The following is a 22506-nucleotide window of genomic DNA, read 5'->3' on the forward strand; positions in this document are numbered from 1 at the left end:
GCCAGTGTCTATTTATTTTATTTTTCAAATGAAGCTTTATTGAAAACTTTTAATAATTACATTTGCCATTACTTCCATAGACAGTGTGCTGCGGTGCGACTTCTTCTTCTGTGATCTGGGCACGCGGACCACTTTGGGGTCTTGAACCGTTCCGACAGAAGACCGATGGCGCTCACATTTAATTAGTCCAACGGAGCAGCTACGTTGTTATTTTATTTTACTGATAACAGTTCCACATTCTCCGTGACTTCTCCAAACGTCAGCGGACACGCTCTCCGTGGTTTACTGTCAAAATACGGAACGGGTCCGATTTCCTGTTCGGTCCGTCGGACTCCAGCCAGGTCAAGCTCCACAGCTACAATCGTATCAAACAGGATAACGCCAACAACATCCGGTTGGTCAAAGTAAAATAGGGCAACGAGACTACAAATGAAACCATCTTTCTGAAATATTCCCAGCAAAGTTGAGCGTTTTATACTTTTCGGATGCTGTTAAAAGGATGAATGACAAGTTTGTTTTGTTTGCGGCTCCTTTTTAATCGCGTGAACTCGTACCTCTCGAGCTCCAAGGAACTGAGAGTGGAGCTAGACGGAGTAACCGTGGATTCAGTAGACTTTGCTTTTCATGGACTTAAACGCTCTGGAATGGAGCGGAGGATGTGGAATTTGGAGGCAAGTCCTCGACGCGGTTGATCCGGGTTCGATTACGGCCTGAGGTCCTTTGCCACGTCTCCTCCCTCTCTCAAACCCCCTTTCCTGTCAGCCTACTTTGTAAAAAAAAAAAAATGAGCCACTACTGCCACAAAACCCCCTAAAAACAATAAAAAAAACCTAAAAACTAAATAAAAATTGGAATTGAGCATTGAGATTTGCAGCGTTATCGTAGCCTAAGATACTGGCTGCTGCGTATCATTTCCTGCTCATATAAAACACTTTAAATGCTGATTGGTTTTCCAAGAAATCGATAATCAAACTTTTGAGGCCAACACTGATGCCCTGTGAAAGAAACCAAAGGATGTTTTTTTTTAAAGATAACTGAAGGGTTTTAACGCTGATCAATTTCTTTTAATAATGATTTAATTAGTTTTTTATCAAATCTTCGACATTTTGGAACGGTGTGCTCTGGTTCGATAACCTCAGCATGCCAAACAAAAAGAGTTCGGTAGTTAAGTTCTGTGCAAAGATTGCTGGCACTGATTTCACAGCAAAAAGGGAACAAAAACTAAGTAAAATTTACTTGAAATACGAGTGCTTGTCCTTGATTTGAGCAGGCAAATAATCTTATCTGCCAATGGAATAAGATTTCTGCACTTAAAATAGGAACATCTCATCGCTATCATCTTATTTCAAGTGCATTATATCTAATTATCTTACTTTAGTGGTGTGAAAACACTCACAAGGAAAAAATACACTCCTTTTTAAGAAATTTTGTACTTGTAGTTTCCTTTTTGCAGTGAGACCTTCTGAATGACACTGACTAAGAAGGCGGCATCGTCTGCCCGCTGACTTCAGGCATCCTGCCCAGTGGGCAGGATCCAACCAGTACCTGAAGTCTTTCACTCATTTTGAATTATTCTAGATGAACTGTATTAGTAATATCATCTTTATTGTTATTGAAACATACATTGAAACATACATTACAATGAAATTTGTTTTCTGGTTTTAACCCATCACCCTAGGGGAGCAGTGGGCTGCCATGTGCGGCACCCAGGGAGCATTCTGGGGTTAAGGGTCTTGCTCAGGGACCCAGAGTACCGGGACCGGGGATTGAACCGGGTACTTGCATCCTTCTCTGACAGCAAGCGCGCTGCTCTAACCACTCGGCCACGACCCTCCCCCTAAATGGAGGTAAAAGTAGTCTAGTCCAGGAGGTGAACCTGCAACCTGTGACTCCACAGCTCACTTCTTACTCCTCTGAGCCACCGTTCATCGCATCAACTGTGCTGCAAATGTGTTTTCTGTTGTTTTTGTTTTGTTCCTTTCTTTCGTTTTGGCTGTTTTTCTGAGAGTTTTTTTTTTGTCCCGTGTGGGACTCTGCTGCAAACAAGTTGCCCCTCTGGGACTGTAAAAGATTTCAATTGAAGCCAGCATTGAGCCTGAAAGAGTACAATCTCCTATCAAGTGGGCCATAAAACACGTGAATGAAAATGTGAACAGCTCCTATAACCACACATAAAACACTCCTCAGCATTTGCATATCCTCTCTGGCGTGTTACCGGACAGCAGCAGAGAGGGACCTGGGCGTGCAGAAGGCCTCAGACCGTACTCAGTGGCTCGCCCTTTGACCTGTGCATGTCAAAGTCTTCCCACCTTGCGGGTAATTTTCTGCCCTGATGGCATCATTCCAGCATGCCTCCAGACAAACACAGCCGCTGGCTAGGGACTAAATGGCTCATTCTATCTAGATCATCCTCAAAAGTCACTTGGCCTAATTCTGATCGCCCTGCCTGGACATCAGGGGATTTCTGCTGCATCAATTTCCAGCTGGATGAAAGGAGGAGTCCAGTGTTGCAACTGGAGCACGGTGTGAACATGCTGCAGTGAAAAGATTCAATCTGGGCTCATGGTTCTGCTCAGCTCGAACCCCAAACAACATGCCGTGCACTTGTAGTTGGACTCAGATCTACTAATGGGGCGCAGTTTAAGGGGAACCCCGTTTAGTTGAGGCTGTTATAGGGGGGATCTGCTCTGAGCTAACTCTGATTGTGCTCGTAAAAAAGTTTATCTAACTTACTTTCATGTCTCCAATGACCGTCTGGAAGAGACCTCCGAGAGCGCTGCATTCCTTCTCGATAACAGCCTCCATTTTTCAGGACCAGCTCCAGTGGTCAGCCCTGACTCCGCCAGTCGCCTCCGCTGCACAGGGGAGCCAAAACTTCCCCCACAAAAAAAAAAAAAAAAAAAAAAAAAAGTTACGAATAAGGAGGACCGTGAGGAAAACGTGGAGGAGATAAGAAGAAAAACAAAGAAAAAATAAAAAATAAAAAGAAGACAGCCTTTATTTATTTACCCCCGTCAGGTGTGCTGAAAAACACAGTCCGGGTCCTGCTCCGGGGCAGCGCTTAAAATCAAAAGAAGCTGTCGGGACGAAAAGAGAGATTTAAAGAACGTTCTTCCCTCCGCGACGCCACGTTTGTATCCATAGTAGGGGGGGAGTTTAATCTGAGGCAGGCTGAGAATGAATAAATCTAATCCAAAGCGCTCATATGGTAGCGATACCCGGTATCCCGACAGGTAAAGTAAACACCGACTCGCCTCACTCTCGCTTCGGCTCCCAAACTGAGGGAGAGGAGGAGGACGAGGTCCTCGAGCTCATAAATATACACATCCGGAAGCCAGCATCCTTCAAAATAAGAGCTCACCAAACAAGTAATGGGCTTTGGTGCCGCGTTACAATAATTTAGAAATACCACTATACCTAGAATCGAGTATATTACATATATTAAGCATATTACTGTTAAGGTAAAAACATAAATGTAAACTTCATTATGTCTGCGACGTTCGACGCATGCGTCACACGTTGCGTCTTATTAGGGAAAGCCTAAGTCCGTATTTCCGGTTTGTCACCCGTAACTTATCGCTCACGTCTAGTAGATTTTATGCTGCTAAAACAGCAAACATATTGAGTTTTTAACTTTTTGTGTTTGAAAATTCAGAGGCCAATTGGAAAAACAATTACAAGCTGATTTTCATACCCTTGATTTGGAAAATGTTTCAGTTTTATAATAATTTAAAAAAGCAATGGTTTGCAGCTGCTGGGGGGAAAAAACGTGGATAAAAGCAGGAGCTGAAAACTTAAAAGCCGTACTGTAGAGAAAGGAGGACACCTAGTGGCATAAATAGCTATTACACCAATAAGTCACGCGCTAGAGGCCCTCGGCTTTTAGGTTAAGAATAAAACTACAAAACTTTAGGTATAGTAAGACCTCTCTTTGAAATCCTTTGCATCTATTGTTCTTTTAGAGGCCCAACAACAAGCTTGTTTCAGTATTTCCCAGATATGGTATCATATCTGGGAATACAGCCTTTCAAAAGCCTCGTTAAGATAACAGGAACGGTGAAATAAGAACGGGAAGATGAAGAAAAAACTTTTTCCATCTGTAATAATCAAAATCTGTCAGCAGGGAATGAAGAAAAGTTGCCAGCTGCAAAAATGTACACACTGTACTGTAGCCTACCCTTAAAACCTTTGTTGAAGAATGCTTTGATTCACTTATTGGTAGGAGAACAAATCAATATTTTGTAAACGTTCTCCATTATCTTACAGACTGGATGACTTCTCATGTCAATGGCTTTGTTTAGGTGAAACCACTAATTTCCTGTCAAATTAAGTCCTAATCAATGGCTCTGAATAAATACACATTTACTCTAACTACATAAATAAACTAAATAAACAATTGTTTAATAAACCTGAGTAGTTTGTTGCCCTTAATCGTAAAAAATATGTTTTATTGTTTCAACCCCAGGTAAAGATAAACTCCCTGAAACTGAAATAGTCTTTTCTTGCACTAGAGTCATGTCACAGAAAACGTAGAAGTCCTCAACCTTACTGAATTCGTAACATTACCAGTGTGCAGGATTTATTTAATTATATGAATAAATATGGTTTTGCAAAACAAACCATATTTCAAAGGTTCTATAAAAATTCTAATATTGCCAGATAATCTGTATTTAAGATGCCAACAAAAGAACAGCAGTAAACTACAAGCTATAATAACATGTTTATATCATAGATAGCAGCTTCATACATATGCAGGGGTACATGTCCCAGTGAAGTCTGTGTCAGGACTTTCACTGCTCAGAAAATGTCAGTCCAGGCCATGATGGTTCCTCCGTGGATGAACAACACGTAATCAGTAAACGTCTTTTGTATTTGAGTGTTATTCTCTGTAACTGTAAAACACGCTTTGGACCGATCCTTGATTTTAAATTCAAATGGATTTTTAAGCTTTTTTATAAATATTCTCCTTCAGAGAAGTCATCAGTTCAAATGGACTGTTAGTTCACATCAGTCATCTAAAAAAGTACTTTTAATTCACTTTTCTACATTTTCTTTTAAAGTCTAATCACCTCGATGAACTCAAGTTTTATCATTCCAAAACATTGTCTTTCAACCCAGTGTGACACAATCCAATTAACACTTAACACTTAAATTAAATCCAACTCTATGGTCTCAATCAGTAATTTTGTTTAATTATTTAAAGCAAATCTTATCTAGCCAAAGAACTCCATCGCTTGCATTCGACCCTTCCTCTGAGCATATGTGGCAGTAATTGACCGTTTGGAAGAGACCGCCAGCATAACCACTCAGGAGGCTTGGCCACTTGTCTTGTCCAGTTACAGTAAGTTTTATAATAAACTTTTAGAACGAAAAATGTCAAGCTCTTAAATATTGACAAAAGATTTTTATATAAGTTTTAGATATTTCTGTTGAAATTAGGGTTTTTCTATTATTGAGCTGTGATGCTGGTTGCAAGACAGTTAAAACATTTATTCCCTGACAAATTCTAAATGAAGCTCAGTTCAGTGCTGCATGTTTATGTAAAAATGTAAGCAAAGTGGTAAATTTGTTACCTGCTTTTATCATTGTCAGCTGATTTTAATACAGTTTTGGCATTCACAAAGCTTGCCTTCGACTGCTCTTGTTAAATAGTTCTACTGAAACATTATTAGTTAAACTTTTTTAGTCCAACTGTTTTTAATGTTCTATTTTTGTTCCTATACTTTATTCCTACTTGCTTTTATTCTGTTTTATTTTCATATATTTTAAACATGTAAAGCACTTTGCATTGTCTCTGTACTGAATTGTGCTATACAAATAAATTTGCCTTGCCTTGCTATGAGTAGGGTTTATGATCTTACTTCTGCTGAGGATCTACGTGAAGTGTCATGTATAATACACCTAAAAATAAAGTACATGCAAGGTTTTTATATTTTTATTTCTTTAGTTCCAAAACACATTTCACTTTTCAAAAGTAGCAAGTGTCAAAACAAACCTGTAATCTAAAAATCTCTTAAATTATTAATCTAATACAAACAAAAAGTGCACAATAAATGAGATTACAAACCACGTGACATTTAAAATCAGATTAGATTGAAGCAGTTAAATAATACATCATAGTTCAATATAAAGACCAAACACTAATACAATGCTTTTCAGAACATACTTTAGCTAAATGAGCCAAATAGGCAAAGATGTTTGAAATATTGTACCATTTTTTGATGACAGATTATATGATTAGTTTAAATTAAATTAACAGGTTCACACAGCAATTTAACCTTAAGATCACTGATTATGACATTTAGCGGTAATGTGTGACAAATTTTGATTCAGCGGGTCTGCTATAATACTGGAAAAATGGTTATTCTCAAATTTTATGAGAATATCTGACAGTCCTCAAAGTAACATACTGTGATTTCAGATATATTTTCAACTCAGCAACACCAGTGGTAGCGAACACAAAATAAAAATAAAAACAAAATGGATCATCTTTAAACGTCTATGAGTAAAAAAAATGTATTTCATCTCACAAAATTAGTTTCCACAAATGCTATATTACAGTACAACGTCCTCTCAGTTCTCTTTCTAATTTTCCAATGCGTTTTAGTAAAAGGACTCTTGACTGAACCTCTGTCAAACCAATCCATTTCGTGGGTTAAATTACTTTTCTAACAAAGAAATTTAAACACTTTTGCTTGCTGTAGAATTTGCTTTCTGACAAAAGTGTCACGTTGGGGTGATGAAAAGGTGCGTGCTTTAATGAGCTGAACAGCAGTTGACTTCGGTGAACAGCTGAATGGTTTGGTTGTTTTTATAAGAAACACGTGCTGAGGTTAAGGCGCAGATTTAATGTTACTTTATGTTCCCTTCTCCCGGTTACTTCCTCCATCTCTTGAATCCCATCACCATACTGCAGCCGTAGCAGAGAGTCACCACAAACGCAAATATCTGGGACAAAGGATGGGGGGAAAAAAAAAAAAAAAAGTTAGCCAACAATAGCAATGTTAAAAACAGCATTTTATAGAACAAGCATATATAAACTTTGGAATTAAAAGACTACTAGACCAATTCACCCGTCAATGTCCCGGTACCCACGATAGGATAAATTAATTTGCAAAAATCAGTGTTTTGACTGCACAGAATGATTATTTCATTCATCAACACCACTTAATTTTTCACTGACCAAAAAAAACACAAACAAAAAAAAAACAACCCACACAGAAACATCCCTAATAACTTATGAGCTGAGTCATAACTGTAAATCCCTTGGTTAGACAGTGAAACTTCTCATTAAAATGTTCATTTTATTTGTGATTTATCCTGAGATGAACTGACCGTGGCGGCCACGTTAATGCTGTACTGCCTGTAACTCAGCACAGTGAAAACGTTGCCCCGGGGGTAGGTTATACACAGGACCGAGTCGGTGCTGTTCGGTAGGGGACTGATGTGAGCTCCTCCGTTCGCTGCCGTCGTCGCCGCCTCCAGCACAAACGCGGCAAAGTAGAACAGCACGGCTATGAAGTGGTAAAACACATCCTGAGAAGAAAAAAGGGAAAATTATTTAAAACAAATGGAGTACAATATTGAAGACTTCTATGTTTTAGCCATAAAAAGCTGGATGATCGACCGGAGTCCAGTTTTAAAGGGAAAATTAGCAGAAAACAACGGTTCTAAATGCAGTGTCTGTGTCGAAGTAGGGGAAAATATTTGTAAGTATTTAAGAGCAAAGAACAGAAAGGAATTGATTCTTTTTTTTTTAATACCGCCTTGTTTATTCAAAGATACAGCTTTTTGAATTATCCTGTGCATTAAAGACAACCAAGATTAAAGCAGAAACTCAACATCAAGGAAGCAAAGTCAAACAAAGATCAGGGTGTGTCAGAGAAGGAGGGTCGATGAGAGTTTGTTTCTGACTACTGTGAGCGTAGCCGGACATGAAGGAGCCCTTTGTTGTGTTTCAGTGTGAGCTCATCATTCATGTCACTCATTGTTCGGATGAAAACAAACAGCCCTACACTCCCTGCTACTCCTGGGAGCGGGGCGGCGAGCTGGAGGAAAGGCTAGCTCTGTCTGGGAGCCCAGACTTGACCCACAAGTGAGGCCAGTACAGCGACGTAATACAACACCACCTCGCTTTCGCACTTTTTGATGCATTGGACTTTAAATGAAATGGTACACTGGTCAAAAATAAATAAATAGGAACACTTTTGAAAACACAACAAATCTTGATTAGAATAAAAAAAAGTCCTGCTGGATATCCATAATTATCTGGAATGGGTAATCTGTTATAAGCAAAATGATGCCACATTATTTGATGAAAATGAAAATGGTCAACCCACAGAGGGCTTAATCCAAAGTAACATAGAAAGTCAAACTGAAAAATTGATGCAGCGGGTTAGTCTAGTTTGCTGAAATGTCATTGAAGCAACTCAAAAATATTACTTAGTGGTTTAAACTGAGTAGGCATCATGAATCTAAACATGAGATGATCTATAGAGGGTGTGAAGGGCAGCCAGGAGTGCCAATTCCTTCATCCTGCAGGAACTGCCTACATACTCTTACCACATGAGGACAGGCATTATCCTGCATCAGGAGGAACCCAGCACAGGTGGAGGCTCTAAAAAAAGAGTCTAAGGGCTTCATCCCGACACCTGACGGCAGTCAGGGTGCTGTCGTGTATCCTCTACGGGTCTGTGTGTCCCTCTGTGGAGATGCCTCCCCAGACCAACACTGAGCCACCATCAAAACAGTCATAATGAACAATGTTGCAGGCAGCATAACGTTCACCTCAGTTTCTCCAGACCCTTTCACGTCTGTCACATGAGCTCAGAGTGAATCTGATCTCATCTGTGAGAAGAACAGGATGCAAATACTGCACTTGCTAGTTCTGGTGATCTGAAATACCAGTCAAGCTCCCCGGTGCCAAGGCAGTGAACTCAGGATCTATTCGACGACGTTGGGTCCTCAGACCCCCTCATGAAGTCTGTTTCTAATGGTTTGGTCAAAGACATTCACACCACCGGCCCTCTGGAGGTCACTCTGTAGGTCTCTGGCTGGACTCATCCTGTTCCTCCTCGCACTAAGAGCAGATATCGGTCCTGCTGATGGGTTAAGGACCTCTGACGGCCGTGTCCAGCTCTCCTAGAGCAGCAGCCTGTTTCCTGGAGTCTCCTCCATGCTCTTGAGGCTGTGCTGGGACACACAGCAAACCTTCAGGCAGTGACACATATTGATGTGCCATCCTGGTAGAGTTGAACTATCTGTGCAACCTCTGCAGGGTCCAGGTATTGCTTCATGCTACCAGTAGTGACGTTGACCCTGGCCAAATGCTAAACTACTGAAAAGCTGTCAAAAAACAAGGAGAGAAAAAATGTCTGTGGTCTCCACCTGCAAAACCATTCCTGTTTCTGGGATCGTCTCATTGTTTCCCCTTTAGTTCACCTGGTTTAATTTCTTTAACATTAGAACAGCCGGCACTTATTAACCTCCTCTATTACCGACCTGATCAAATCAATAATCTAGGAATTTAACAGTCTCAGTGTTATAATTTGATTAAAAAGTGTTCTTTTAATATTTTTGAGCACTGTGTATTTATTTTATTTTACACCCAATCATGTGACTTAACAGCAGATCGCATGGTGCATGAAAAGACCAGAAAAAAATGTGAAACATGCTTTCTGAGCCCAGCCTTCTGCAGCCTCTTCAGTATAATCTTTAAACTCCTCCTAAATAAAAACAGTTTCTCCTAGGACTGGGACTTTGTAAAATTACATTATGATACCAGATCATTATGGTTTAAGCTACAGGAGTGTGAAAAATATTTAACCACAACTCATTTTCTTATTATTAAACAACCAAACTTTTAATCTTATGCAGTTGTCTAGATCGGTAGTTATTTCTGAATAACTCCAAGCTGTTTTCTGTCGCCTTTTGCGGAGAACAAACAAATGGAGAAGAAATAAAGAAAACCTCCTTGCAGAAGATGAACAGCTTCTAAACATGGTGACTTAAAGAAATAGGAAAAAGCTCCATCACATGGCATGAGAGATACATCCTTCCTTAGTTGTTAGCAATTCTAACTTTCAAAGTGGATCACAATAACTGAACAATAACTGGGGGAAAATGCAGGACTGGTCTGAAGAAAAATCTGCTTGGGCACTTTACGGGATTGAATGACAGCCTGGCTCATTTAAAGCTAAATATTACATCATTTGAGGTGAAATTTGTGCTATTCTTTTTACAGCATCATACATTATTTTCCAACTCAGATATCTTCACAAGTCTTGATTTTATGAAGAACCATTTGCCTGTAAAGCACTAAACAATTCAGTCAACAGTAGAGCTGTGTGAGTTTGACAACAATCTAAATTGCTATTTATTTCAACCATAATTGCGATTTCATCTTGACTTTTCTCTACATTAATCACAAGCAACAAAAACGCTCTGTAGGTAATGATGTTTGTAAACAAGAACTATTTACAACAACAAAAAATGCAACTGCATTTATTAATCAGAATATTATTATTCAAGAGAATAGCTTGTTGAGTTGGACATCAATCCTTGTTGAACATAAAGTGCAACCAATAAACAAGTCTATGTATTAAACTCTTTGACTGGTACATAATGCTATGGTGAGATTCCTGAAAGTTTCTGGTAAAAAAAAAAGTATTGATTATATAAACTCTAAAACAATTAATAAAATTAGATTATCTCCCTGCTGCAACTCTCTTCCCATCCATGTGGAGGCAAACCCACTTTAAACACATTACCGACACCTGAAGGACGTTATGTTGCCAAAAATTGCATACCTCTGCAATTTGGAAATATATATTTTTTTAAATTGCGATTTTATTGCAAATGCAATTAATTGTCCAGCCCTAGCCAACAGCAGCTCTAGCTGAATGAATGACTTAACTCACTGGATGTTACAAATCTTAAATAGTCTCCCTGCTGGTGCTTTGTGCCACTAATTTACCATGTTGTAATAAAATGCCATGATATAAACTTTGTAACTTTACTGTCATAATTAAAAGGCGTTTTAGTCAACAGGGCATTTCCCACCAGCTCGTCCGGATCGAGTCTATTTGAGTCGGATGACGGAGCAAAACGTGTCAGTTTCTAAAAACCAGATGAACCAGACAGGAAGTCAGACACAGGAAGTGTAAAGCGGATCCGGTAATATTTCAAAATAATAGGGGAGAGGTGGTTGTGGCTTTCTGGAAGCGTGAACAGATCCAACATGCATCCAGTTTGGATTGCTGCAAGGCTCATTTTGCAATGAAAGGACAGAAGGGACAAGGAACATAGACAGTGTGAAAACTGCTTGAGTGTCTACAACGCATCTGTTGGATCAAAGCCGGGTTTTTGAATCAAAGGGAGAGCTTATGAGTAATACAATGCCTGGCAAAAAAACAAAAAAAAAAAGGTCGGCAGCCGGTTTTAACTAGGCAAACAGGTACAAGCCTCCGGTTGGATAATCACTGCATGGGCAAACATCTTCCTGCTGGCGACAAGTTATTTAACCTTCTCATCAAACAACCATGTTGAAAGACACATCCTGTGGTTGTGGAAAAGATGTCAGTCTGTTTAAGACGAGGCAAATCATTGGCACACATCAAGCAGGGGAAACATCTAAGGAGATTGCAGAAAGCACCAAAACTGGGTTGAGAACTCAAATTATTATTAAAACTGGAAGGATTGGGGACCCATCGTCTTTGAGGGAAAAAATGTGGCCTGAAAAAAATCCTTAATGATCGTGATCACCAATCACTTCAACATTTGGGCAAATTAAGTACAAGAAAAACAACAGTAGAACTTCGGGCAATGTTTAATAGAAAAAGTAAGAGAATTTACACACACACACACACACACACACACACACACACAATGCGAAGGGAACTCAAAGGATTGGGACCTAACAGCTGCAGTTGGCTAGGGAGCATAAAGACTGGACTCTGGAGCAATGGAAGAAGGTCATATGGTCTTACGAGTCCAGATTTATCCTGTTCCAGAGTGATGGACACATCAGGGTAAGAAGAGAGACAGGTGAAGTGATTTACCCATCATGCCTAGTGTTTACTGTACCAGCCTGTGGGGGCAGTGCTATGATCTGGTGTTGCTGCAGTTGGTCAGGTTTAGGTTCAGCAACAGTATGAGCTCAAAGAATGAAGCCAGCTGACTACCTGAACATACTGAAAGACCAGGTTATTCCATCAATGGATGTTTTCTTCACTGATGGCACGGGCATATTCCAGATGACAATGCCAGGATCGAATTGTGACAGAGTGGTTCAGGGAGCAGGAAACATCATTTTCACACATGGATTGTCCACCAGAGTCCAGACTTTAACCCCATTGAGAATGTTTGGGATGTGCTGGAGAAGGCTTTGTGCAGTGGGCAGACTCTACCATCATCAATGCAAGATCTTGGTGTAAGATTAATGCAACACTGGATGGAAATAAATCTTGTGAAATTGCAGAAGCTTATCGAAAAACAATGCCACAACAGATGTGAGCCGTAATCAAAGCTAAAGACACACGAAATATTAGTGTGTCATCATTTTTTTAATGAGGACTGTTGTTTGTTTTGGCCAGGCAGGGTATAACAATTAAAACTGAAATAATATTTAAAGTTGATGAGCAACAATCAGTGTCACTTTTAAATATCTCTCTGAAGTTCTAGTTCTAGAAAATCCTGCGACAAATGTATTTATTAACTGCCTGGATGTAGCAAACGTTTTTACAGTTGAATAAAAACAAAACTGAAGTACTTATTTTTGGACCAATAGATGAGCGATCAAAAGTTAGCACCCTGAGTTTCTTTAAATTAAGGTTAAAAAACCCTTTGTTTAGAGTTGCTTTAAGTGTTAATATTCAATTCAAACTGTTGTAGTTCACTGAAACTCCATTAGATTAAGTTGTAGTCCAACTTATTTTGAACCACTGCTACTATTCCACAGCAATGTATTTTCCTCTTTATGTTTTATTTCCTTATGTTGTGCTCTTGTAAAGCACTTTGAATTGTCTTGTTATTGAAATGTGCTTTACAAACAACATTTTCCTCGCCTTGCCTTAACTTCAACAGATGGTGAAGTATACACCTAAACAGCCCAATGTATGTTTAGGAATGTATGTTTTTTGTATATATATATATATATATATATATATATATATATATATATATATATATATATATATATATATTAGGGCTGGGCAACGATTAAAATATTTAATCGCGATTAATCGCACTGATTAATCGCGATTAATCGCGATTAATCGCATTGTATTTACAAACTCCAAGAATGAATTCAAAAGTAGTGTAAAGAGCACTTTTATTTTAATGTTCTGCTGCCATATGAACAAAAGTGTTGTAACATTTGTAGCACTTATCAGTAACACATATTTAGTGTAAAGCTCAACTTAAACATGTAAAACAAAAAATAGCAATAATAATAAATTAAAGCTTATTGCCACTGACAGGGAATTCTCTTTATGGGGAAAAAATCTACCAAAAACAGGCAATTTCTGAGGTAACAGCAGGGAGCAGCATTACCATTTTATGTTCAATACCAAAGTTTAACTTGGCAGTGGTTCCAACTAACTTGTTTCTGTCATATTCCATGCTGGAAGAACTTTAAACTGAAATGCTTGCTAACTCGATATGCTTGCGTTTATTTGACGTTGACACGCGGTTTTTTGTTGTTGCTTTCTCGCGCGCATATAGTGAATGGCAGGGAAAAAACAGGCAAAAATACATGGATACTTTGAAGCGAGAAGCGACTTCACCGACGGCGTCGATGCAGACCCCCCGCTCCGCACAAAACTTGTTCCGGCCGCCAACTCACCGCCTCGCCCCGCCTAAACTCGCTCGCGGTACCTGCGGGAAACACCGCCTTTCGCATGTCAGCTGTGTTTTTTTCCGGCCAGCACCTTTCTTCCTCTTTGAATCTGAGGCTGGGCTGACAGCGAGGTTATTGGCGCATTATCGCCACCTACTGTTCTGATTCAAACCCCTACACCGCAGCAACAGACCTTCACAAAATAAAAGCATGTGACCAACATGCGTTAACGTGCGTTAAAGAAAATATCGCCGTTAATAGTCTAATGAGTTAACGCGAAATTAACGCGTTAACTTGCCCAGCCCTAATATATATATATATATATATATATATAAAAATTATTGGCAACTTACCAAGAAGTTCCAGTCCGTATTGATGCGGTCAGCCAAGCCAGTGATGAGCAGAGTGAGGTAGGTAGTGGAGAGGAAGAAGGTAGTGAGGGACACAAACATCACCCAGCCCTGCAGCAGAGGCACGGGCACGTTGGAGGAGGCCACCAGGATCCATACCAGACCACCAAATAACTGGGGACAGAATAGGATATGGTCAGAAAAACGCTCCAAAGCGGTGCTTTTATTTTGGTGGGACACATCTGCACTTATCTGGCTGTTTCTGTACCAATGTTTCTTGACTCTAACACACATGATGCCATATTGAAATTCAAAGTTTTTGATGCATCCCTGTTTTTGATGAGAGACCCTAAGTGGTCATTAATTATCAGCAATTCAGAAAATAAGTTGGACGGCCACAGGTTGATGCCATTCCAAGTCCAAATGTATTTTAGTTATAAAGCAAAGTTTTGATTTGTTTAACCAAGATGCTGTACAGTACTACAGAACAAACCATGACACAATTAATAATAACAATAAAACAAAACTAAAGACAATAAAAGGTACAACAAAGACTTTAGTAAATTAAAGAAAACAACAACAAACCAACTCAGACTGTGTCAGAAGCCACTGATAATATTTTTTCCGGAAAGACCTCAAAAACAGCAACATAAGAAGAAGCCTGTCTGATATTTAATGATAATTTATTCCATCATTTTAGAGCCACGACTAAAAAAGCCTGAGGACCGTTTCACAAAAGCAGAATTTAGAAATCCAGGAATAAGAGATAAAGCCTGGCTTGACTTAGTGTGCTAAGAGAATCCTGGCTTTGTCCGTTCCCCGAAGGCCCAACCAGGCTCAGGAGGTCCCACTGTGTCCATCCAGGTTTAAGTAATTTAGGTAAATGCACGCCCCCAGCTTTTTTTCAGTAGACCATGAGGTCGATCACAGATTCACTGATGCTACATGATGATAAGTTGCGTGCGCCAAACTTCAAACCCAACGAGCAACACGTGTCGATGGAGGATGATGAGGAGCTGGAGCACATCATACCCATAAAAGGAAACACCTTCCGCCAGTATAAAGGAAAACACATTTAATTGGAGCTACTCCTATGGCAAGAAAAATGTTAAACCATTTTCTCTGATCTATCCGATTCTGTGAGGCAGTAGAGGGGATGAAACTCTTTCGGCAGACAGCCTTTGCAAAACAATGTTCACCTCATATCAGATTTTAATAGTAGCATTAATAATTAATGAAATATTGTTTGTGTTGAAAACATTAAACATAGACTTTAAAACAGATTGTAAGAAGTTAATGTAGGATACCTGATTCTATATCATATATATATATAAATAAACATAACATTCTTTCCTTTCACAGTTGTTAGGTCACTGAGCTTTATGTATTTTTTCCTTTTGGGGCTGTGAGATTGGGTATTTTGTGCACTTAAGGGGAAATATGTTTGTTCTGGAGGAGTAAAACAGCAAACATTTCTTCTTTTGAAAGAACAACAGAAAGAACAACAACACTATGAACGTTTCTTTGCTCTTTGTGCCGTTTTGTCTGAGGAGGATGCTTGGCGTCGTCTCTTGGCAACAGGTTCACTAATGTTGGGTGTTAGCTGGGGAATTCTGAGAGCCTTTTTTGAGATGGTGCATCGGAAGACGGCTTCTCTGTGCCATCTTGTTCATGTTCATCACAGGGAACAGCTGCTGACACAAACTAAGTACTACCAAACATGCCGAGCAGCTTGGAGGCGGAACTGGGGCATCGATTTAGGCATGAAAGGAGAGAAAAAAAAATGTACTGGACCCTTTCAGCTATGCTATGCCTCTAGTGTACTGTTACACTGCAGTTCTATTAGCACCATCTGGATGTTTGCAGGTGTCCTCTCAACATCAGAACCAAATAGATTCCATTATTTTTGTGCTTCAAAGTATTCTCTCCTTTGTGCTTCAAAGGAGAGAATACTCTATTACAAAAATAATAGAGGTTATTTTTGTAATAGAGTATTCTATCAATTATTGTAATGCTTAATCAATAATTGTAATGTAAAAACCTGAACGGTTCTATATATAGCTCTTGTTCATAGTCACTTATTTTGTAGGCGAGATAAGAAATTTTATTGTCAAAACCAAGCAACATTAACCGCAAGAGACTTCTGAAAGAAGGTCGCTTATGATAAGCGGACTTGGTAACACTGCTATTGATACCAACGGCCTTAGACTGGGCTGCTGTAAAGCTGTCCGTCTTACCGCGAGAACGGAGCCGCAAAACCGCCACCGGGTTGGTGCATAGAAAGCTGCAAGGGTTTTTGTTCTGCCAGAGACAGCAGGGGGAGATGACAGACCCCTCAATGGTCTCATATTCACTTAGATTACCATTGCAGGGACTCAAAAGAGGATTAAGGTAAAAGTTTTACTTAGTGCTCCTTTAATATATCCAACCTTGTTTTCAGTTCCCCTGAGTGCTGAAAACGAGTGGTCTGATTCTGCCTCTTGTTTAGGATCTCTTGTAGCCTTTTATTTCACCTTTTATTTCACCTTTTATTTCACTTAATACAAATAAATGTTTGTGTGTTGAAAACCCTTTTATGTTCAGTGTTTTTATGAGAAGCCTTAGAATTACTTAATTTATTCTGTTACAAAACTATTTGTACATTTGCTTTAATTTTAAATCAAACCATTTTGATTCACAAATTAGCAAAAAACTACAAACGAATCCACAGAACAGAACCAAACTCTCCTTGAACTGTGACGAAACAGTTTTTTTTTACATATTTGTTAAAAAAGTCACTATGTCCTGACAGTAAAACAGCAGATGATGATATGATAATCAGTGAAAACAAAAATATCAAGCTCCTCTGGTTCCTCCAAGTGCTCCTACTGTCATTTGCAGAAATATGCGGCTCCCGGTCAGAAACAACCAATTGACCGTCAGGAGGAATGTCTGGCTCTGATTGGTCGATAGCAATGTCAATCACAGTTGTGTACGTGCTGCTCACACCGCCCTCCCCGCACTGCGCTACCGTCATTCAAGCCCAACATTGCCAGTTGGCTGCAGCTATGTGGAGAAATGCTGGAGAAACAACCTGCTGTACAGGAAAACTGCCGATTTCTGGAGCGGCACCTGCTCAGAAAACAAAGACGGGTAAACACTGGAGCAGCACGGCAGGGGGGAGGAGCTGTGGAGGGAGGGCTGTAGCGTAGCAGTGGAGCAAAGGGGAGGGGTCTGTAAGGGGTGCTTGTTAAAAATTTCAGGCGCAGTCCACAGTTTTATCAAAACTCCCCGCTGCAGCTTTAAAAAAAAATTCCATTTTGCAGTGAAGGCACTCGGATTTGTTGTTCCCAGCCAGAAGCTGCTTCACTTTCAGGTGTCGCTCATAGATATATTAAAACCCACTCACACATTCTCCTCAGCACTGTCTGCTGCGGTTCATTGCAGGATATGTATAGTAAATGTGTATTGTAGTTGGTGTGAACCCTTTATAACCTACTGCTAGCACATTAGACAACTTTGGATAAGCGTAAGCTCACAAATAAGTCAGAGAACAATTTCCCATCCTGAAAACAAATGTGCGGTTTTCAAACTGACTATATTTATGAATTCCAAGCGAGACCTCCACAAAGGCTAAACTTCCCTGCTGATTTTTACCCTAACTTTATTTTAATCACTTATGATTTTTATTCTACTTATTCTACTTTAGTTTAGTCATTTTTACACTCTTGATTGTAGCAATTTGAGATATGTAAACCACATGTAAAGTGGATAATAAAAAACACTATTTTTATTATAAGTATTATTTTCTAACATTACCCTTTTCCAAATTAAATCCAAAGGGTTGATTCATGTGATTAACACAAATAAAATATGCTACAGGCCCACCAACAAATCATAAGCTTTCAAATAATATTATAAAAAAAAGTGCAATAAAGGGGTTACCGTGAATGTTCAGTGTAAACGTTCACGGTAACCCCATGATGATGATGATGATGATGATGATGATGATGATAGCTGTCAAGTTTGTTGGGAATGACTGCAGAGGTGATTCCTGCCGGCTGCTACTTGAAGGCTCCCACATACTCACGTGTACTCAAGTCTGTGGACGTCCACCCAACACGTTTGCACAAACTAGCTGAATTCATCTCGTCACATTTAACTGTGTGATGTGTGACGGCGAGCTAATGCACCGAGCTGCTCCAAGCTGGGAGTAGTAATGATGTGCAGCGTCACAGTCACTCTGCGCCGCAGAAAGGAGTGCAGTGGCTGCCTGGTAGAGACTGAATGCTGCTAGCAACTCAACTAGCTCATGAAACTTGCTAGTATACATTTCCCTTTCTATCCCAAACCAGCAGAAAGTGTGGAAAATGTATGAATTTGTCACAAGAAATGTTTGAAATTGCTCAACTAGGAAGTCCACGGACAGCCCATGTGCTCTTCAGTGGGGGCTTTTTCAGATGTTTAAGTGCGTTGTATTGTAGGTTGCGGTGGAGCTAGCGCCTCTTGGTACAACGGCTTTGTAAGATTGTATGTTGCAAGACCGCAACATTTGCGGGTGTTTCTAGTGTAACGTTTTTTCCACACAGCCAGCAAGTTGTTGTGATCAAAAGCTGGTTAGCCATGGCGCTAGGCTCAATGCCGCACCTCTGCTAGCTGGCTGCTAACTGCGGAATGGATTTCCTGACCTGAAGCGGATCTCATCATGAGAGCCAGAGGAACTCTGTTCAGGAAATCCTTTCCACAGTTGGCAGCCGGCTAGCAAAGCAGCCGGCAGAGACTATGGAGACTTTCCTGCAGAAAATATTAAAGTGACTTCTGGATCGAAAACGTCCGCGGGTTGGATCGGAATCTTCCGATCCGTAAAACGCGTCGGTATCGTAGCCCGATACTAGATCGGATCAGCCCCATCCCGATCCAAAAAAAAACAAAAACAAGTTACAGTAGCATTTTGCAAAGGTCGTCTACAAACCAGAAGCACCAGTTCTGTCTCGAGGAATGGGACAAAATTACAGCAAAGAACTTTTTGAAGGACTCCCAAAATGTTTGAGCCAAGTTATACAGTTTAAAAGTATAATCTAACAAATAGTACGGAAACTGATCTAATCCTCTAACTAAACCAAACAAACAAAATAAAGTTTCTAAAGAAACATGATTTTTTTATGGCATATAGCAAACAGAAATAATGTTGGTAATCCTACCTGAAAACAGGAAACGGTAAGTCTGATTTAATATTGGTAAAAAAAAAACAGTTAGGCTATATCTAGAATTATCCAGTGTGTGTTCATTTCTGTTTCAGCTTTTCGTTTTTTTTAGATCTGATATGAAACCTGCCGGGTAAGTATTTTATCTGTGCACCAAGAAAGCCACTGTGTCTACTCAAAGTAGTGAACCTGAAACAGATGGAGCTATGATAAATTAAAATAAATCAACTGCGGTCTCTGAACGCACAGCTTTAAAAATAAGTGACAAAGAGAATCTGCTCATTAAGACCAATTAAACCGTAAACAGTGTGATTTAAACATGGTTAATGTTCCTCTCACAGCTCCTCTACGACAAGCACACATATATAATATTTCATTATTTCATATTTTGCTTAGCAATAATATATTTTATATCAGGGTCTCTGCTACATGTATTTAATCGCGGCGCACCATCACACCAAAAATAAAAGCCGCTTCACATTCAGAATGAATTAAAAAATATGTTGAAATATGTTGGAGAGCATATGATATAGCATAACTACTGTCCCTCAGCGCTGTCTCACAGGCACAGGCAGCTGCCTCGTCCTGAAAGCCCTGCCTGCAGTCAGAGCAAAGAGAACAGAGGAGACCCGCTCTGTTTTCACATTGCAAATGGATAACGCAAAGCTGCTGATGAATCCACCCTCTTTTTGTGTCGAAAACCGTTGGCCTAAAGTAATTACCTGATTACCACACACCTTGAATGCATATTCACCCCGATCAAGGCGTGTGCCCCTGATTACCATAGCCGTTACCGATGATTCGCTGATGATTCACCAATGGTGCAATGCATTGCAAAGGTTTTCATTAAAAAAACAAACGTTTCAACGTCTTTTAAAGAGGATTTTATGTGATAGACTGGGAAAAAGTACAGCAGAAGAGTAAGGGAAATCACGATAGGCTTTCTCTTTTTTTTTTTCTTTAAAAATAAAAGACTGCGCCATGTATTTTTAATTAAGTCATCTTCACTACTATTCCAGAGCAACCAATTGCCTTCATGAAGGCCATGTTTAGAAAACGGAGTCTGCCGTTCTATTAAGACCTCAGAGGTGTGTTATAAACCAGAAGAGAGCAAGAGCACATAAAAGATGCTTGGTTTGGGATGAGACCAAATCTGCACCGAGGCTTTATTTTAAGTGGGTCAGGGATGCTGGTCAGAGTTGACGGGAAGACGTATGGAGCCGAATGCGGGGAGAAAACCTGGAAAACCCTTGATACTGGGGGGGGTGAGGGTCACCTTCCTCTGAAACAGGGGTCACCAACATGGTGCCTGCGGGCACCAGGTAGCCACCAAGGACCACATGTGGTGCCCACAAGCCTGTTTAAAAAAAAAAACAGCACAACAGTCCAGTGCGCCGCTTTCAAAATACTATTTATTCAGTTTCTCTTCCTTTTTGATCATGCTTGTATTTGCATAGATTTAAACATGACAAGCATTAAAAATATTTATATTACGTGACGTTAAGGTGAGCTTGGACTGTTGTAGTTCAAAAGTCAGTGCAGGTAGCCCTTCGTATGACACGGTACCGATGAAGCAGCTCTCAGTTTCAGTTTCAAACAGGTTGGTGACCCCTGCTCTCTAGGACAGCGACCCAAGACGTACAGCCAGAGCTACAATGGGATTCTTTAGATCAGAGCACATTCAGAATGGCCCGGTCAAAGCCCAGGTCTAATTCCAATCGAGAATCCGTGAGAATACTGGAACACTGATTTTCAATGATGCTCTCCGCCCCAATCCGACTGACTTTGAGTTGTTTTGCAGCGAAGAATAGGCAGTTACAGTCTCCAGATGTACAAAGTTGCTAGAAAAATAGCCCAAAAATATATTGCAGGTGTAATTGCAGTGAGTGTGGCAAAACTGCAAGGTACCAAATGAGCAGCGAGGATGGTTTAGAGTTATGACAACTAATACAATAAACGTACCGTTAACTGTAAAACCTGCATCACATCAATGTAATTTTGTTAAGCAATACTTAAAAAACGCTCCCTTAAACGCCTGCATTTTGGCTTTTATGGGTTTGTATTCCACAAAGCAGCCCACTGTGTCTTCGTAAGGCCTTCTGAGAGTACAGAAACTTTAAAAAAAGCTGGTGCCACGGACTGCAACGCAACGCGTCATAGCTGATGACACGTGTTGCCCAACACACTGGACTTCGTTATCAGGAAGGTGCAACTTTTCATAACTGCTAAAAGGCCAGCCTTTCAGTGTCAGACTGTAGTCAAATCACTCAGAAGATTAGAAGTTACACAAGAAGGCCAAATGCACAGGTCACATTGGGGTTAAAGGCAACATACAGTGCAAGCACCAATCAGAAACCTGCGTACTGCCGCAGCAATCCCTCATAGATACAGCAGAGTGAGATAAGGCTAAAAACCAATGAAACATGCGGTCAGAGCAATTACAATACAGATGCGTGTTAATAAGCACGGGGCAACGCAGTTATCATCGCCGGAAGCCAGGTTTCCCTTTAAAGCAGTGAGTCCTACCCCAGGCGATAAATAATCACAGAGAGGGCTGACTTGTTCTGTTTACAACTCTCACCCAATCCATTAGAGCCCAATCAAAGTCTCTAAGCGTAAAATGACGTCTGTTATCAAAAGTTAACCATCATAAATAACAACTAGGCACACACACCGGAGGACTAGATGTACAAATATAACCTCTGCAACAGCAACAACAACAAAAACGACACTTACTATTTCCAGACAGACAAGGGCTCCAGAGTAGGTCCTCAACACCTCCAGCCCCAAAGGTAAAGAGATGGTTGGCGCTGGGAAGGAGGTGGCAGCGGCGGCGGCGGCAGCGGCGGGGTTTGCGGCTGGTTCCGACATCTCTCTCTGGCTCTCTATCCGTCTGCTCCTCTCCTCTCCGCTCCTCTGGCTCTCACACTGTCCCCTCTCTCAGGAAAAAGAAAAAGAGGGGGAAACTCGCCGCTGCACACAAAGACGGGGGAAAAAAGAGAGAGAAATTCCTCCGGAGTCATGTATCCCCCGAACAGGTCGGACAGGTGCAGCGGCCACTCCTTGGAAGGTGGCGATGCATTCAAGGAAGTTATGGAAGTTTCTAGACCCACACGTCCTTCTCTCTTTTCTTAAA

General features: G+C 40.3%; 2 protein-coding genes across 8 annotated transcripts in view; both read right to left on the reverse strand.

The window, feature by feature from the left end:
- Positions 1–3294, reverse strand: part of LOC105940370 (protein MTSS 1) — a 61460-nt gene extending 58166 nt beyond the window's left edge. For 5 of the 7 annotated variants that reach the window (XM_036130780.1, XM_021308681.2, XM_021308683.2 and 2 more), the window contains exons 1-2: positions 3010–3294; positions 2734–2874 (exon numbers count right to left, since the gene is read on the reverse strand). In XM_036130780.1, coding sequence (XP_035986673.1) covers positions 2734–2805 — 72 coding nt within the window. In that variant the 5' untranslated portion in view covers positions 2806–2874; positions 3010–3294. Of the gene's footprint in view, positions 1–2733 lie in introns of all 7 variants that reach the window. The other 2 variants (XM_021308689.2, XM_036130768.1) reach the window with 2 other exon arrangements.
- Positions 3295–5919: 2625 nt separating this feature from the next.
- mal2 (mal, T cell differentiation protein 2) lies at positions 5920–22451 on the reverse strand. The gene is made up of 4 exons (XM_012882891.3): positions 22107–22451; positions 14191–14361; positions 7336–7536; positions 5920–6948 (listed from the first exon to the last, which is right to left on the reverse strand). The coding sequence occupies exons 1-4, from the start codon at positions 22239–22241 to the stop codon at positions 6877–6879; spliced, it is 579 nt and encodes a 192-aa protein (XP_012738345.2). The 5' UTR covers positions 22242–22451; the 3' UTR covers positions 5920–6876.
- Positions 22452–22506: the final 55 nt, after the last annotated feature.

The sequence above is a fragment of the Fundulus heteroclitus genome, chromosome 3, assembly GCF_011125445.2.
Source record: "Fundulus heteroclitus isolate FHET01 chromosome 3, MU-UCD_Fhet_4.1, whole genome shotgun sequence".
Lineage (NCBI taxonomy): Eukaryota > Metazoa > Chordata > Actinopteri > Cyprinodontiformes > Fundulidae > Fundulus > Fundulus heteroclitus.

Bases quoted from the DNA above. Each gene is read 5' to 3' on its own strand.
- mal2 (XM_012882891.3), bottom strand. From the start codon at position 22,241: ATGTCGGAACCAGCCGCAAACCCCGCCGCTGCCGCCGCCGCCGCTGCC. The intron at 14,362-22,106 runs GTAAGTGTCGTT...TTCTGTCCCCAG, and splicing joins CCCTTGTCTGTCTGGAAATA to TTATTTGGTGGTCTGGTATG. The intron at 7,537-14,190 runs GTAAGTTGCCAA...TTTTCTTCTCAG, and splicing joins ATACGGACTGGAACTTCTTG to GATGTGTTTTACCACTTCAT.